Below are 17,215 nucleotides of genomic sequence, written 5' to 3'. Positions count from 1 at the left end.
TTTTAAATATTTCAATACACTTTTAGCATCATGAGCAGATGCAAGATCTGGCCAGAACACAAAATTATCATTTAAATGATGCTCTTCTATAAACGGGATAAGTCTCTTTTGAACACAATGCTCTAAGTAAATAAACTGGTTGATAGCATTGCTAGATTTTTGAAAAGATGGTGTTGAGGTACCCAAGGCCAAAATAGCAATCCAGATCATTATTTTTTCTGGAAACTTCTCTTTTTGGCTGTATTTTGCATTTGGTGGAGTCAATAAAGTATCACTGGAGTAGTTACTAGCATTTCCATTTATCGAACTGTTATTTAAAGTAAAATACGATTCATCGTCAATGATCCATTCAAAGTCTCGGTAATTTTGGTAAAGCCGACTGCAGCATGTTCGAATTCTTAGCATCATTTGCTCATCTCGCTTCGGAATCTTTTGCTTTTTATAACATTTGATAGCAGACTGATTTCTGAGTATTTTATTCACATACGGCTGCGAAATACTGAATTTACGAGCTATTTGCCTCTGTGAAATACCATCTTGATGGTCAAACATGGTTTCAAGCTTAGAAATATTACTTTTTGGCATTTTTTTTGGATATACTTCCAGGCTTTCCTTCATGTCCAAATTTGTTTTCAGCGTGTTTTAATATGTCATAAATGGTAGTTTTTGGAATATTTTCAGCAAGAAAATGCTTTACTGTGTATGTTTTGCCGAGATTTATATTTTCCAAATAAAACTCATACACACGTTTCCGCTGCTCATCTTCATTTTTTTGGTTCACCTTCATTTTTAAATGATTGATTCAAATACTTTTTATGTTTTTCTAAAAAAAGAATATGTGAGCTAAATATTCTTTAATTATACTTATTTCAGCACGAAGCAAAATTAACTTTAACTTTGTCCAGATTTTTAGTTATCACCCGTTATTAACTATTTTAAAATCATTGCTTGTAATTAAAATTGTAATTTTTGATTTTTTTTGGAATAACATTAAAAATTTTAGAGACAGCTAATGAAATGAAACAGAGAAATGTTAATAACTCATGAAGTACTTTGTATATGACATCAGTTTTGCTACAGGCCCTCTACCATTATATGCAGAAGAAACTCTGCAAATTTTAAGCAAAAACCTCCAGTCATTTATAAGTTATGATTTTTCAAAAATTACAAATTGCACAAAAAAGCAAAAGCTAAAAAACAACAATAAACATTTCATAACTAAAAAAGTATTTTTGAGTTGTTGTTTTTCACCCTGTCAAACCTTATTAATGGCTTCCAATTGCAATCTTCCGCTTTTTTTTGTTTGTATTGGTAATGCGTTTTTGAACTTTAAAAAAAAGAACATAGCGGTTTTTAAACCACTCTCAAGGTTGAAGTTACTTATTATTCTCAGAACATCAGCAGTTCTCTCATTAAAATACAACACAACTGAATTCACTCTTCATTTAAATGAAGCTTTGTGAATAAAAATGTTTTTAGGTAACATAAAAAGTACAAAGCTTTGCTAATATCACAAAAAATTATCACAAGATACTATCTGAATTGTCAGGTCAGGTTATCCTGCTACTGGTAACATGTAACCCAGTACAACCTGATTCAGGTCCTGCTGCCTTATAGGATACACTTTTTTAGGCAAAGGCTAAGAGAAGCCAACTCCAACTTAATAATGATAAAATCTGAACCATACAAGAGAGGTGGAATAACAGATTTGCCCTTTGTTATAGATACTGTTAAAGATTCTCCAAAAGTCACAAGAGGCTAAACTTTGTAATTTCTAATGAACAGTTTTCTTTATTTAAAGAAGTTCAACCAATGAACAATCTCTTCCTTTTTAGTCAGTTTAAAGTTAAAATAATGTTAATTGTATAAACTAACTTCTGGTTCACGATATCAATTAATAGTATCACAATTGTTTATGACTTTGTACATTTAGATAACTGAATTCTTTTCTATAAGATTTTGTAAATCCATTTCCTCTAATCTTTGTTTGTAACTGTCTCTCCTTTTTTCTTGTAGCTAATTTTTCGTTAAATTTTTTCGATTAAATTGATATCTTTAATAAATATTAGAAATTGACATTCACAAAATCAATTTTTAAAAGTTTAATCTACAATGTAATTATTTTTGCCACACTTACCTTTATTGGAGTTTTTATTATTATTATTGGTGTTACATAAGAGTAATATAGCAATTATCTTAATTTACTAATTTACTCTCTGACAATCAAGATGGATTTCCATCTTTTTGTTTCACTACTGACTTGTTAGCCATTATATCAGAGAAGTAGTATCCCTCATTTGATGGAAGTTTTGAGACAACCCTCTTCCTTGGTGCTCTTGGTTGAATAAAGACTAGAGATGGTGTCTCAATAAAAATACCCATATTGGGTAGTTGTTAAACGCATCCGGCTACTATCTTGTGGAAGGCTTTCTATGCAAAGAGACTTAAGGGGCAAACAGATTTTATCTGCTGACCTTGCACCCTTTCTTTTCTTAGGCATAGATGTATTAATAATACAATTTTTCCAGTTTAAGATATTTTATGACAGGGCAACTCATTTTATTATCTCCTAATGAGGGTACAGTTCTAAAATTCAGTTTTATGGTTCTGAGGCCGGCTGGTAGTCAGGCTTCCTGAACTCTGTAGTAGCTCTTAGAGAAGCTGATTCTATTAACAGCAGTAAAATAACAGAGTACTAACAGTGCCATGTTGCGCATGGTGTCCCTGTTTGTTCTTTTAGTGTGCATTGTCGAGGCCACATTTACAACCCTTTGTTACGGCTTAGGGTTTATTAATAGTAATGAGCAATTGCTTGGACTATTAAATAGTGTACTGAGTACTAACCAGGGATGCGGAGTCCCAAAAAGGACTCCGGATTTGAAAGTCACAAAAAGATTACTTCATCCTAGTTTTTGGTATCCAGGAGCTCTATAAATATAAATAAGTTTATGGACTACTGATAGGAAAAAAATTAAGACTTTTAGATTAGAGGAACAATCATTTTTTGAACCCGGAGTCCATAGGTATAATGGCGGCAAGGACTCTGGGACTCCGGGCTTAAAAATGATAAGTTTCAAGTCATTAAATCTCATGAATTTTTTTCTTATAGCAGATCATAAGTCAACAAACATATTTAGAGCTTCTGGACACTACAGACTTGGAAAAAGTAGAGATATAAAGCCGGAGTCCTTTTGGGACTCCGCATCCCTGGTACTAACTGTGCTTTGAGTCAAGTTTTTTAACAAATTTAAAAATGACCAAAAACTATAAAACTCAAAAAACCATTGTCATCACTAAGTTCTCTGAATCTATCATTCACTAATATTCATGGTTTTCGAAGTAACTTTTCTTCTATTGAGTCTTATCTCTTGAAAATTTCACCAGATCTACTTGGTCTTTTTGAGACTAATTTGAGTTCAGCTGTCTCATCTTGTGATCTTGGTGTTGATGGTTATCTTCCTTTAATTCATAAAGACTTCAATAGTCAAATGCTTGGCCTGGGCATTTACATTCTTAAGAATTCACCCATTTGTTAGGAAACTAGGTTTGACTCCACACACAATTCTTTAAGGCCCTCAACTTTTTCTCTAACTCAAATAGTCAATTTTCCAACTCGCTTTCCAGACAATCCAAATCATTTACCTCCTCTACTCGACTTATGTCTTGTTTCTGATCTTAGTCAGTGTTTAATTTCTCCACATTTCTTAGATACTTCTGGCTTGATCTCTCTAAAACTATTATATCATTCTTCTTCATCATCAGAATCCCCTTATCATGGTATCTTTTACAACTACCTTAAAGCTGACTGGAACTATTTGTGCAATTTTCTTTGTGATGGCCCTTGGGTAGAAATCTTTTGTCTTCCTGCTGACAAACGTGCTTCTAACATGACTTCTTGGATTCAGGCTGGCATGGAATCTTTTATTTGCTCTTCTAAGTCAAGCCTCTTAACTTGCTGCTGATACCAAAATTGCTGCTGAAACTAAATTGTGAAGTTTAAGAAACTACAAGCTGGTTGACCTCATTACGTGTTTATATATGAATTCAACTTTACTAAATAATTAAACAGAGGAGTTCTAGACATTTTGTAGTGATGTAAATCCATTATTATCAAAATTGAATCAGACTCAGTTCTAGGAAATATTAAAAGAGGGTACTTTGTTTTAAGTTATATTAAAAGAGGGTACTTTGTTTTAAACAAAATGTTGTTAGATCAGAAAGGTTGTATAAATGAAGGAGTCTGGTACGAGATTAAAATAAAACTTTGATTTAATTAATAGGTTGTTTTCCGATGTGGATTGGTTAATGTGTTTTAATGGCAAATCAGTCCAGGAAATTTGTGATATATATTTACATGAATATGGCATATAAACTAAACATTCCATTTAAAAAATTAAATTATAATAAAAAAAGTTGAAAATTTTGAAAAAAAAATTTAAAAAAGATCCTTAGATTTTGCAATTGTTTCTCAGAGTGGAAAGTTTCATCTCTTGTGAATGAATACAAAAAAAATTTGCTAGTCAAAACCAAATCAAGAAAAGCTATACAAAATTATGGAAAAAACTTAATGATATTGAATAGCCAACAACAGATCAATAGTTCCATTATAGCATTACATAATGAAAATGGAATAGTGACAAATGACCCAAATCAGATAGTAAATTTACTAAATAACATGTTTCAAGATGTATTTATTCAAGAGAACGATTTTAATTTGCCAGCATTTGCTTGGCAAATTAAAATCGTTAGTATAAAAGTTGCAAGGATAACTTTTGTTCTACAATTGGTAAGGAAGGATTCAATAAACTTAAAGATGTTACCTGATACAGCGTAAAAAGAAAGCTTATGGAGAAGACCAGCATGCCAAACTTTATCAAAAGCTTCAGGAATGTCAAGAGCGATAGCCTTAACCTCTCTACATCTATCTAATACATGATAAAACCTATCGGTTATTACTGTTAGCAAATCAGCTAAGATTTAAAGACGATAAAATCAAAATTCAAAGTTATGAAATTCAAGATGATAGGTTAAGTGTTTGTTAATTAAACTGAATATTTTGATTATTTCAGTATTTCTATAAAAAAGTTGGTTTTATGAAAACTTAAATTTTTTAAAAAAAATATCTATAGAGTTATTAATATAATACCATAAAAAAAAGTTTTTAGCGAAATGTAAATAGCTTAACATAAAATCGATCTTCGCCTACACGAAATGCTTTACGCCCAACGTTTCATCACAAGGCCTGCATATTTATGTATATACCCAACTATCTAATACAAATATTATAAACTTACGTTAAATTCACACCAAAAATGCCAGCATTTTTAAATAACCAGACCACATACAGACCACTAATCACCAATAATAAAAAAGAATTTAAAGAAATAATGTTTTCAATTTAAATCTAATTTAAATATTTAGATACTAAGTATCTAAATATCTAAAATAATTTGGAGACCTTCATTTGAACCATAATGAAGGTCTCCAAAAAAAAAGGTTATTGCCCCCTTTATTTGTGCCTCTACTATAAAAACCAGATCAAGAACCAAGGGCAACCAACTATACCTTTGTTTTTATTAAGAAATTACTTATAATTAGTTGCACCCTTCACATAGCCCAGTAGGTAGATATGAGGGGCACTGGTTTCTAGTAACACATTCAACAGTTGATAATTGAAAAATAGGGTTATTTAAAAATGCTGGAATTTTTAGTGTGAATTTAACAAGATATAATGTTTGCATTAGATAGTTGGGTTTAATGGTCATTAATTTTAGATCAAAACAAAGTGTCAGAAAATTTACAAGCATCTCAAAATGGCTAAAATTGGATTTTTTAGACAAATAGGCATTTCGCTTTTAGATAAATATAGACAAGTTGTCTATATTTTATCCATTTGTAGCAGAGAGTAGCAGCTAATCAGGAAATCTGTAAAAACTTGTAGATGAATAGAAAAATGCTTCAGTTAATTTTATTTTGGCATATTTTATCAATTTTAGGATTTTTTCCAAAGTTGAGGAGGTCATAACTTCTCTCTAATTTAATACAAGTTAATAAAAACCACTTTTTTAAAGAGAGAACTATCTAGAAAATAGTTCTAGAAAAAATGAGACACTTGTTCAAAGTTAGAAAAAAGTTATAGATCTCTAAAGTAGTCTGTTTTGACCATTTGTAAATTGAGGGGGGCCACTGTGTCATGTTTCTAATCTCTGAACTGTTGTACTTGGAAGTCTGAAATTTCAAATTTAACCTAACTACATGATGCACAAAACAATATGTAAAAGTCAGAATAATCAGAGATGACCCACAGGCTATTGGCTGAAGTATAATGATTTGACCCATACTCTGAAATATATTTGGAATGCAAGTAAATATTACAATAAAAATAATTGAATAACTCAAATAATACCTTTTGATAAATTTTTGAAGCAAGCTGAGCAATAATAATTTCTTTCTGGACTTCCATAATAATCACAATTTTTATTCAAACATTTGACTAAAGTATTTCCCTAATTTTAAAAAAATTGTTTTAAAGACAAGCAAAATACTTAAACTATTACTTTAACATTTCAACAATATGATATATAAATATAAATATTATAATGATATTAAAATATTTTGCATACCAAACTTGTATTTTTACTAGAACCCATTGTTTCATTACACTCTAAACAATTTTGAACTATATTTGAAAGTACTCTGTGTTATGTATGTATATATATTATATTTATATGTATGTGTATGCGCATGTGTATATATATATGCATGTAAATATACTTATATATAAAGATGTAAATGTCTATATACAAATGTATATCAGGGTGTTATAAAGAAAATCTATACAGGATTTTTGTGATCTTAAGAATTAAGTTGTAGCCTTATCAAAAAAAGGTCATTGCATTCTTACATTGGTTGCAACTCATTTGTTGCGCCCATGGTTTTCAAATTTAATTTTTATTTACACACATTGCATATATTTTTTTATATTTATTTTTATTCTTAAATTATAAATGTAAAAACAAAATGCCTAATAGTATTAAATTTTTAATGAAACTTGTTTGACGATTTCCACAATCCTCTTATAAATATATAAATTTTTAAATAGCTGAAACTATTTATAACTGATGATTATTGATAAAAACACTGTATATAGTATGAAAAGTTTTTGAATATTAAAGTTTTTAATTACTTTAGTATTTTGAAACTAAGAGTTTTAAAATACCTTAAATAGAACTTCAAACTATTTACTTTGATATTCATACTTTTGTTTATCTAATTCTACATTATAACTCTTAACATTAAATAAATTTTTGTGTAAATTTAAAAAAATTTATAGCAATTTAAAATTCCATTAAATATGATATTCAAGTCTTTAAAATGTTGTCAACTATAAGTAAAAAAACTTATTTAAACCGATAGCTTTTAAATGAGAAATTTTTTGATAGCTTGAAGCTTTTTAATGAGAAACTTACTTGGCTTGCAATTTCGATTGCATAGAATGTTAGTTAAAAGAACTTTTGTTTTAATATGCAATTTTTGAATTAACCTAAATAAGCAACAAAGGCATTTAGGGGGCAGAGTAAAATTAGTCTTTTGGCACGAGGGCAGCAAGTAAATTTAATGGGCACATTTAAATATCTAGTATACTAGGTATTAACATAAAAAATATATATTTAAATACAAAAATTAATTTCTTTTTTTATAATTTACAAATATAATGAAAATTATTTTATTATAATATTATGTAAATTTTTTATTTGCATATTTAAAAAAAAAATTTAGTTTTTGTATTTATAAACAAATTTGTAAATAAAATATAAAAATATTATAAAAATTTATTTTTATTTAACTTATTTATCTTTTTTTATGTTTTACCCAAATATAACATAAATGATAAATTTCATTGCAAGTTTCACTATTTAGCGAATGTCCAAATTAAGCAAAGCTCTTGTTGTGTCGGAAACTTTGAAAATGTCTGACTTATCGAGATTATATTATGCATGTAGAGATTATATTATATCGTGTTTTGTTCTTTCGACCATCTAGACAATGTTTGCTATGAAATGCCTTTTTTTTCTTCCGATTATTAAAATGGTCCCAGAAGTCCTTATGATCTTATCCCAGAGCACCGGTGAAAAGCATTTAACTAGAAATTTCCTTTTTTCCTTTTGTCGCTTATTGGGCTAGAATTTTAAATTGCGTAAAAGTTTATATAATAACAAATCTTGGACAATTTGTTATTATACAAACTTTTACGCAATTTAAAATAAAAGCCCTTGTTATGTGAAGTTTTCTGCTGAAGGGACCCTAAAAAACTGTCTGAGTTAGGGAATGGTCTGACTTAATCAGATAAGACTTAAGCGGATAATTTTATAGTAAGTTAATAGAGAAAGTTCGAAGGGAATTGAAAATCTGTCCAAGTTAGTAAAAGTTCAACTTATCCAGGTTCTGAGTTGACAAGATTCTATAAATACGAATTACTATAAATAACTATTGATATGTTTGAAAAAAAAACAAAAAAAAGTTCTAAATAGGCTCCTAAAAATTTCATTAAAAAGTTCAGTAAAGTAACAATGCACTAGCCCACGAGCTTTTGGAGCATCGCCAATAACACTCATCAGAAAGTAAACTATTGGGTTTAAATGCATAATTTGGAGAATCCAACAAAAGTGCAGACTATTTCCATGGGGTAGTGAAAACAACCAAATATTTTATATTTAAATATAAGTATTAATGACTTTATATTTTTTTACATAAAATACTTCTTAGAAAATTTTTTTTTTTTTAAAATAAATAGCAATTAGTTATCTCGCTTTTCTGCTCATTGATAAAATACAGTGAAGTTTTGAAAAAACAAATTTAAAAATTGTCAATGTTTCTAGCACAAATAATAAAGTATTTCCTTAATATACTGATTGAAAAAAGTTGCAAAAAATTTGTATATCTAAATATGTTTTGTTTTTGTTATACTTTTATCTGCTTTTTTCTTCAACTTGTATTAATTTTGGTAGTGGAAAAAAACAAACGCCCTAAAAATAAGAAAACAAAAACAATAAAATATTTTAGTATATTAATTTTTTTTTAACATTTTTTTTTAATGTTTAATTTTTTTCAACTTATTTTATCCAGATTTTCTATTTCGTTTAATCTGCAATTTTATTTCTTTGAGCATTGCTGTTTTACTCACTATTTTCTTATAGCTTTATTTTTTCGCAAATTCTTAAAATGCTTACTAAATAAAAAAGTGGTCAAGTTGTCTAAAAAAATTACTTTAGGCATCGACGAACAACGCATGCGACTGCACGTGCTTCCCAGGAAGGCTTGATATATGTATATACAAATATATATATAAATATCTTAATTTATTGTATTCATAAATAAAAATATCTATATAGCTATTAAAATATGACCATAAAAAAAAAGTTCTTAGCGAAATGTAAATAGCCTAGCATAAAATCGATCTTTGCATACATGAAATGCTCTGAGTCCAACGCCTTATCACAAAACCTGCATATATATGTATATATATTTTATGCTATTTATTCCCCATGTATATATAGTTTATACTGTTTATTGTATACTCTGAAATATATTTGGAATGCAGGTAAATATTACAATAAAAGTAATTGAATAACTCAAATAATACCTTTTGATAAATTTTTGAAGCAACCTGAGCAATAATAATTTCTTTCTGGACTTCCATAAAAATCACAATTTTTATTCAAACATTTGACTAAAGTATTTTCCTAATTAAGAAATAATTGTTTTAAAGAAAAGGAAAATATTTAAACTATTACTTTAACATTTCAACAATATGATATATAAATATAAACATTATAATGATATTAAAATATATTGCATACCAAACTTCTATTTTTATTAGAACCCATTCTTCCATTACACTCTAAACAATTTTGGATTATATTTAAAGAATACTTTGTGTTATGTATGTATATACAGGCTTGGATAGGAATGGAGTGCGATCGAGTGCTATTGCTAACCACACAAATGATTTTATTTTTTGACTACTTGACCATGACTGTTTTTATGTTTAGATGATTTTTAAACATTTTAGAAATGCGCTGAAAAAAGAAATGCTAGCTGAAAAAAAAATAATGAAAAAAGAAAACAACCCCTTACAAAAAAATATATATATAAGTACTAAAATTAAACTCAAACAACTCAAACTTGAAGCCAAAATTACTTTTTGTTACTTTTTTAAATCATGTTTAAAATAAATTACTCAAAACTTATCTTTTGAAAAGTTAAGCAAAACGCTTTTACAAATTACTTTTAATGATGTTTAATGAATATACAGATTTTATTTAAATTATTAAAAAGTCTATATATATAGACTTTTTAATAATTTAAAAATATATATTATATATTTATATATATATATATATATATATATATATATATATATATATATATATATATATATAAAATATATATATATATATATATATATATAATATATTAAAAATATATATTATATATATATATATATATATATATATATATATATATATATATATATATATAATTTTAAAATTGTATAAACATTTACTTTTTCCAAAAAGTTGCAAAAAAAAAAAAAAAATTGCTTAAAAAATTGTCGTAGCCTATTTAAAATAGCAATTTTTAATCATTCATGCTCTGATCACTTAGTCAAGCTAAAAAAAAAGTTTTAATCAATTCTTGGTAAAAAAAAAAAAATAAAGCAATTAAATCATTCCTTTGCAACAGAAGATTTAATTTAATCATAACTTTGATTAACTTAAAAAATTCAAAATATTTTTAGAAAGACATGATTTGATAATTTTATGATAACTTTATCATAAAAATCACTATAAATAGATTTGAAAAAAAAAGATTTTATTTAAACCCTATGCGTAAAATAAAAACTTTAAAAAAGATCAACGATTAAAAGTTACTCATTAAATAACAACTTTTCTAATAGCATTTAAATTGTTAAAACATCAAACCGCAGTGGTCAAACTAAAACAAATGTTTTAAATTAGTATCTATTATAGCGCACTCATGACACTACGCTAATAAAGTTGCTCTTTATATCCCAACATCTATTGTTTGCACCTTATGGCAATCTTTTTTAACTATTTAAGGTTTTTATTTTTTCAACTATTTAAACAAGGTTTTTTTTTCAAGTAATATAGTATTTTTTTTTAAACTTAAACAAAAAAGCGATCAAATAAAAATGCAACTGTTTAAAAGTTCTTATTGATTTAATATCAAAGAATAATTTGATGATTTAATTTTTAGCTTTCATTGGTTTGATATTTTTATTTATTAATACTATGCCATTAACTTATTAAGAAACCGTTTAATGGTTTATATATATATATATATATATATATATATATATATATATATATATATATATATATATATATATATATATATATATATATATATATATATATATATATATATATATATACATATATATATATATATATATACATATATACATATATACATATATATATACATATATATATATATAAACATATATATATACATATATATATAAATACATATATATATACATATATTATATACATATATATATTTATATATACATATATATATATAAATATATATATATATATATATAAATATATATATATATATATATATATATATATATATATATATATATATATATATATATATATATATATATATATATATATATATATATATATATATATATATATATATATATATATTATTGACATCTTCACTTCCAACAAGCCTGCAAGCAACCACTATTAGAGTTAAAAGATACTGGAAGAAAAAAGATAAAGTTTATAGAGCAAAATAACAATTGATAGACAACTAAAAAGATTGCAAACTATAAGAATCAGGAAAACAAGATAAAGGAAGTGAATTCCAAAGAACTGATGTTAAAGGAAGAAAACTAGATAAATAAGAGTTTTTGGAGCACTTAGGAACAGTCACAGTAAATAGATAAGATTTAATTGAATGACAAGTAACAAAAGAATGAATTTTAGTAGATGGTACAAGAGACGCTAGCTCTTTAGAGCAGTACCCATTATAGTATTTATAGAAAAGAGAAAGAAAAGCAACATTATAATGATGTGATAATGGTTGGAAGTTTGCTGCAAGAGCAGATCCAACTATGTTTAAAATGCATATTTGCACCTTGTCTAAAAGAGAAAGGGAATCATTGGAAGATCCGCCCCAGATTTGGAAACAGTTTTCCATACTAAGAATGTTTGAGATTTACAGAAATAAAGAATAGAATCCTGAGTAAGGGAGTGTCAAGCGTGATAAAGAGATGCAACCTTAGCAGTTGCTAATTTTGCAATCAATTTGATATATGGTTTCCAAGAAAGATCGGAAATAAGAGTTAACCCTAAAAGATGAAGGGTAGATGACTCATTGAGTACATTACCATTCATAAATATAGGAAGATCTAGATTATTGCGTTAACAATTAGCTAAAAAAAAAGAGTTATATTTGAGTTAAAGTTCACCAGTCACTGAGAGGCCCATGCTGTTGCAGAAGTGAGATCCTTTTCAAGCTCAAATGCCCTCTCCAAGCAATCAGAGGGTGTTGGCTTCTTATCAAGACAAGAATAAATCGTAGTATAATCAGCGAACAATGCCACCTTAGATGTGAGAAGTTCTTAAAGATTGTTAATGTAAATTAAAAAGTATAGGCCCAAGGATAGAACCTTGAATTTACAGGATATGAAGAAAAGTGCTGTCCATTGAGGACAACTTTTATACCACGATTGGAAAAGAAGGATTCAATAATCTTAAAGACCTTAAAGATAATACACTGTAAGTGGAAAGCTTATGGAAAAAAACAGCATGCCAAACTTTACAAAAGGCTTTAGAAATGTCAAGAGTGATAGCCTTAGCTTTTCCACATCTATCTAATGCACTATAAAGCCTATCAGTTATTACTGCCAACAAATCAGCAGCAGAACAAGAAGATCAAAATCAATATTGATGATTAGAAAATAAGTTATTAGGTTCATGATATGAGATTAAGTGTTTGTTAATTAAACTCAAAAACCTTGCTTATGATAAGAAGACTAATGGGACGGTAGTCAAAATTTTAAAAATAAGGATAGCAGGTGCTGCTTTACAGCATAATGGAAAACTAAACTCTGATAAGCACTTGTTAAATAGTTTTGAAAGTATAGACGACAGCTCCAGAGAACACTTCTGCAAGATTATAATATACAAGAGTATAAACAGAAAATTAGTTTGAATGCAGAAGCTAGAATGATAGGAAAGTCAGGCAATAGACTAACCTGTTTGTTGGCGATATAAGGTAGAATGCGACTAATGGAATCAAGAGATGATATAGATGAGAAGTTCTTAGCAAATAATTCAGCCTTGTCTTTAGGTGAGGTGACAAAATCTGAACCATACAGAAGAGGTGGTATAACAGATTTGCCAATATTATAACCACTGTTAAAGATTCTCCAGAAGTCATGAGGGCCTAATTTTAGAGATGAAATGTGAGATTTCATGACCTGAGAATAGCAGGCTTTGGCATTAGACAAACCTTTTTACAATGGTTTCTAATAATAGTAAATAGTCATCTGTTTTCAGGAGAATTATTTTGCTTACAGATATGGAAGTATTGGTTTCAATTGGAAATTGCAGCAGCACAATGAGAGGAAAACCATGAAGAAGAGTGAGGCTTGACTTGGAATCGTCAATAGAAGTTATGTAAGAAACACATTTGTCAGCAGCAAGGTAAAAGATTTTTCTACCGAAGGGCCATCACAAAGAAAATCACAGAAAGAGTCCCAGTAAGTCTTTTAGGTAGTTGTAAAAGGTACGATGATAAGGGGATTCTGATGATGAAGAAAAATAAAATAACAGTTTTAGAGAGATCAAACCATGAACAGAAGCACCTAAGAGTAAATGTGGAGAAACTGAGCACTGACTAGGTTCATAAAAAAGACAAAAGTTGAGTATAGAAGGTAAATGATTTGGATTGTCTGGAATGCGAGTTGGAAAGTTGACTATTTGTGTTAGAGATTGAGAAAGGCAAAATGACCTTAACCCCTGCAGAGTCACTGACACTAGAGCCAAGCCATTCAGCATGATAAGCATTAAAGTCACCAACAACAACAATATTGGCCAAAAGATAAAGAGAAAAAGCTTGGTAAATTCGATCAGAAATAACATCAAAAAGAGTGTAGTCTTGAGATGAAGGAGAGTGATATAGAACAAAGAAAATTTGATAGAGCAAAGTGGTGCCAAACAAAAGCACATAAAAGAATTGTCTGTGGAGTCAAACCTAGTTTCCTGAAAAATGGGTGAATTCTTGAGAATGTAAATGCCCAGGCCAAGCATTTGACTGTTGGAGTTTTTACGAATTAAAGGAAGATAGCCATCAACACTAAGGTCACAAAATGAGACAGCCAAACTTAAATTAGTCTTACAAAGAGCAAGTAGGTCTGGTGAAATTTGCAAGAGATAAGACTCTACAGAAGAAAAGGTACTTAAAAGACCACATAAATTAGTGAATGATAGATTTAGAGAACTTGGTGATGATTGTTTTTTGAGTTTCATAGTTTTTGGTACTCATTTTTAAATTTGTTAAAGAACTTGATAGCTGTTGAAAGCACAGATAGTACTCAGTACACTATTGAATAGTCCAAGCAATTGCCTCATTACTATTAATAAACCCTAAGCCATAACAAAAGACTCCAAATGTGGCCTGGTAAATGCACACCAAAATAACAAACAGGGATACCATCCATGCACAACATGGCACTGTTAGTACTCTGATATTTTATAGCTGTTAATGGAATCAGCCTCACTGAGAGCTACCACAGAGTTCGTGAAACCTGACTACCAGCCGGCCTCAGAACCAAAAAACTGAGTTTTAGAGCTGTACTCTCATTAGGAGATTATAGAATGAGTTGCCTAGTCATAAAAACAGAGACACAAGATAAACCTATACATTGAGTCAAGAAGATCCAGCATTCAACATCCTAAACTGGAAACAATACATTATAAATACATCTACACCAGTCTACAAAGCAGCAGGACATGAAACAGCTTGTACTGGGTTACATGTTACCAGTAGCAGGATATCCTGATCTGACACACATACATAAGTTTAAATTAAGTTTTAGTTAAGTTAAGCACTAAATTAAGTTTAAATTGACTTAAGTTTTTTAGACTGCATATTTATTTATCGTAATATTATCTACACATGCACTATCTATAAAATTATAATCTATAAGCAGGTGTTTTGGACCCATATAAGGTTTTTTTCATGACATTATTTTTGCAATTTTCCAGTAAGAGATGATCAAAAAATAATACAGAACTTTGATCTATTTATTACTGCCTAATTTTCTTATTTTCTTGTTGGACTCTAAATACAAATTTAAATCAAGTTTGTTTGAATATACAACAATATCGCAATGTTACTTTAATGTTATTATATTTAATGTTACTTTAATGTTATATACAAATAATATTTTATTTTAGATAAAAAAAATCTATTTTTTTTATTTTATTATTGATTTCTAAAGAAATGAATTAATAAATGAAAATAAAACCAAATTAATAATAATAATAATAATAATAAATAAAAAAACTATCAAAGTAACTTTTATAACAATTTCACTTTGAAAAAATAATTTGTCAATGTTCTCTACTTTACTACAATGCATTAGATCTACTTTTATCTAAATTGACCAGCAAGTTAAAACTCTCATCACTCCTAATTATTTTGCATTTAATTAATTATAAGCAGGCTTTGTTTTAAATAAAAACTTAAACTTAAAAGCCTTAGCTCATTAGCTCGGCGTGATTTTGATGTCATAAAATTATCTATATTTCTATTTAAAGGAATCCCAAAACTCCGAGACATGTTGTGTTTATATTAAAGAAAATGACAAAAAAAAAAATGTTTGGGCTAAATCTTTTTGATTAAAACAAAAGAATAAATGCACACCAAGAAAAACTATTTTTTTTATTTTAGTCGAAACTCGCCTTGTCCGTTTTGTTGTAGGCCAAAAAGTCAGCATAATATACGCCACAATTTACAGACTTCTCATTCAAGCACGTTTTATTCCTAAGAGTTCCAGTACATGAAGTTATTGATTTTTTTTTGTTTGCATAAGAGATCGATTATGTAAACGAACAAAAAAGTCAATGACGCATGCAAAATGCATTTATTCATTTGATTTAATCAAAAAAATTTAGCCCAAACATTTTTTTTTAATCATTCTTTTTAATATGAACACAACATGTCTCAGAGGTTAAGGATCCCTTTAAGGACATTAAATTTTTTAATTATCGTAATAAAATAAATTATGACAAAACAAGTTTATTTTACTAATTAAGAAAAACTAATCAAGAACTGTTATTTTCTAAATGTACATATTGTGGAATGTCTGTTTTGTTTCTATTTTTTGTTTTGTTATTTAATATTGAATAATTAAATTAAATATTACATGTTTTATTATTATTTAACATAAAATAATTCCTTTTTTTTCTCGTCATTTGTATAAATGAATTAAAATATCTTGCCTTAAGGCAAAAAAGTTAATTGTACCCTTAATGAATATTTTTGACGCAATGTTATAAGTATAACCGTGTCGCATAGCCAGGGCCGTACCGAGCCAATTTTGCGCTTCGGGCAAGAAAAGAAAATTGCGCCCCCTCTTCCCCTCCCTTCCCCCTCCCCCTCCTTAAAAAAAAAAAGAAGAAAATTAAACGAAAAAAATGATTTATTGATCACAAAATTTATCACATCAAGTTATAAGTAAAATTTGTCATTAAAGTTGCACAAACTTTAGTTCAATGCCACTTTTCTGGCTTTTCTTGAGGCAAATTCACTAATGACATCATCAAAATCAATGTTGTTTGCCACTTCATTTTCAATTGAAATTATAGCCAAACTAGACAAACGTTCTTGGCCAATTGTTGACCTCATATAGTGTTTTATGAGCTTAAGTTTACTGAAACTTCTCTCACACGTAGCAACTGTGACTGGTATGGTGAGGAAGATGCGAATAGCAATTGTTGTGTTGGGATAAGCATCGGTCAAAGAATATTTATGAATGAGCTGCAAAATGACGATCGGGCTAGATTTTTCAAAGTTGTCCATCATTGCGGCAGCTTGATATTTAAAGCTTGCCATTTCTGACTGGAAATCGGAAGAATCTAAATCTGCCTTGTCA

The 17,215-nt window shown here is 28.2% G+C and overlaps 1 protein-coding gene across 5 annotated transcripts in view; it reads right to left on the bottom strand.

Annotated features, from left to right (window-relative positions):
- The window catches only part of LOC105846404 (uncharacterized), an 89,429-nt gene that overhangs the window by 47,462 nt on the left and 24,752 nt on the right, over positions 1–17,215 (bottom strand). For 3 of the 5 annotated variants that reach the window (XM_065793975.1, XM_065793977.1, XM_065793979.1), the window contains exons 2-5: positions 9,861–9,901; positions 9,644–9,743; positions 6,624–6,664; positions 6,407–6,506 (exon numbers count right to left, since the gene is read on the bottom strand). In XM_065793975.1, the coding sequence (XP_065650047.1) occupies positions 6,407–6,506; positions 6,624–6,664; positions 9,644–9,743; positions 9,861–9,901 (282 nt within the window). Of the gene's footprint in view, positions 1–6,406; positions 6,507–6,623; positions 6,665–9,643; positions 9,744–9,860; positions 10,080–17,215 lie in introns of all 5 variants that reach the window. The other 2 variants (XM_065793978.1, XM_065793976.1) reach the window with 1 other exon arrangement.

This window comes from Hydra vulgaris, chromosome 03 (assembly GCF_038396675.1).
Source record: "Hydra vulgaris chromosome 03, alternate assembly HydraT2T_AEP".
In the NCBI taxonomy this organism is placed as follows: domain Eukaryota; kingdom Metazoa; phylum Cnidaria; class Hydrozoa; order Anthoathecata; family Hydridae; genus Hydra; species Hydra vulgaris.
The sequence above is the reverse complement of the archived record's forward strand: the minus strand, read 5'-3'. Positions and strand labels throughout refer to the sequence as shown.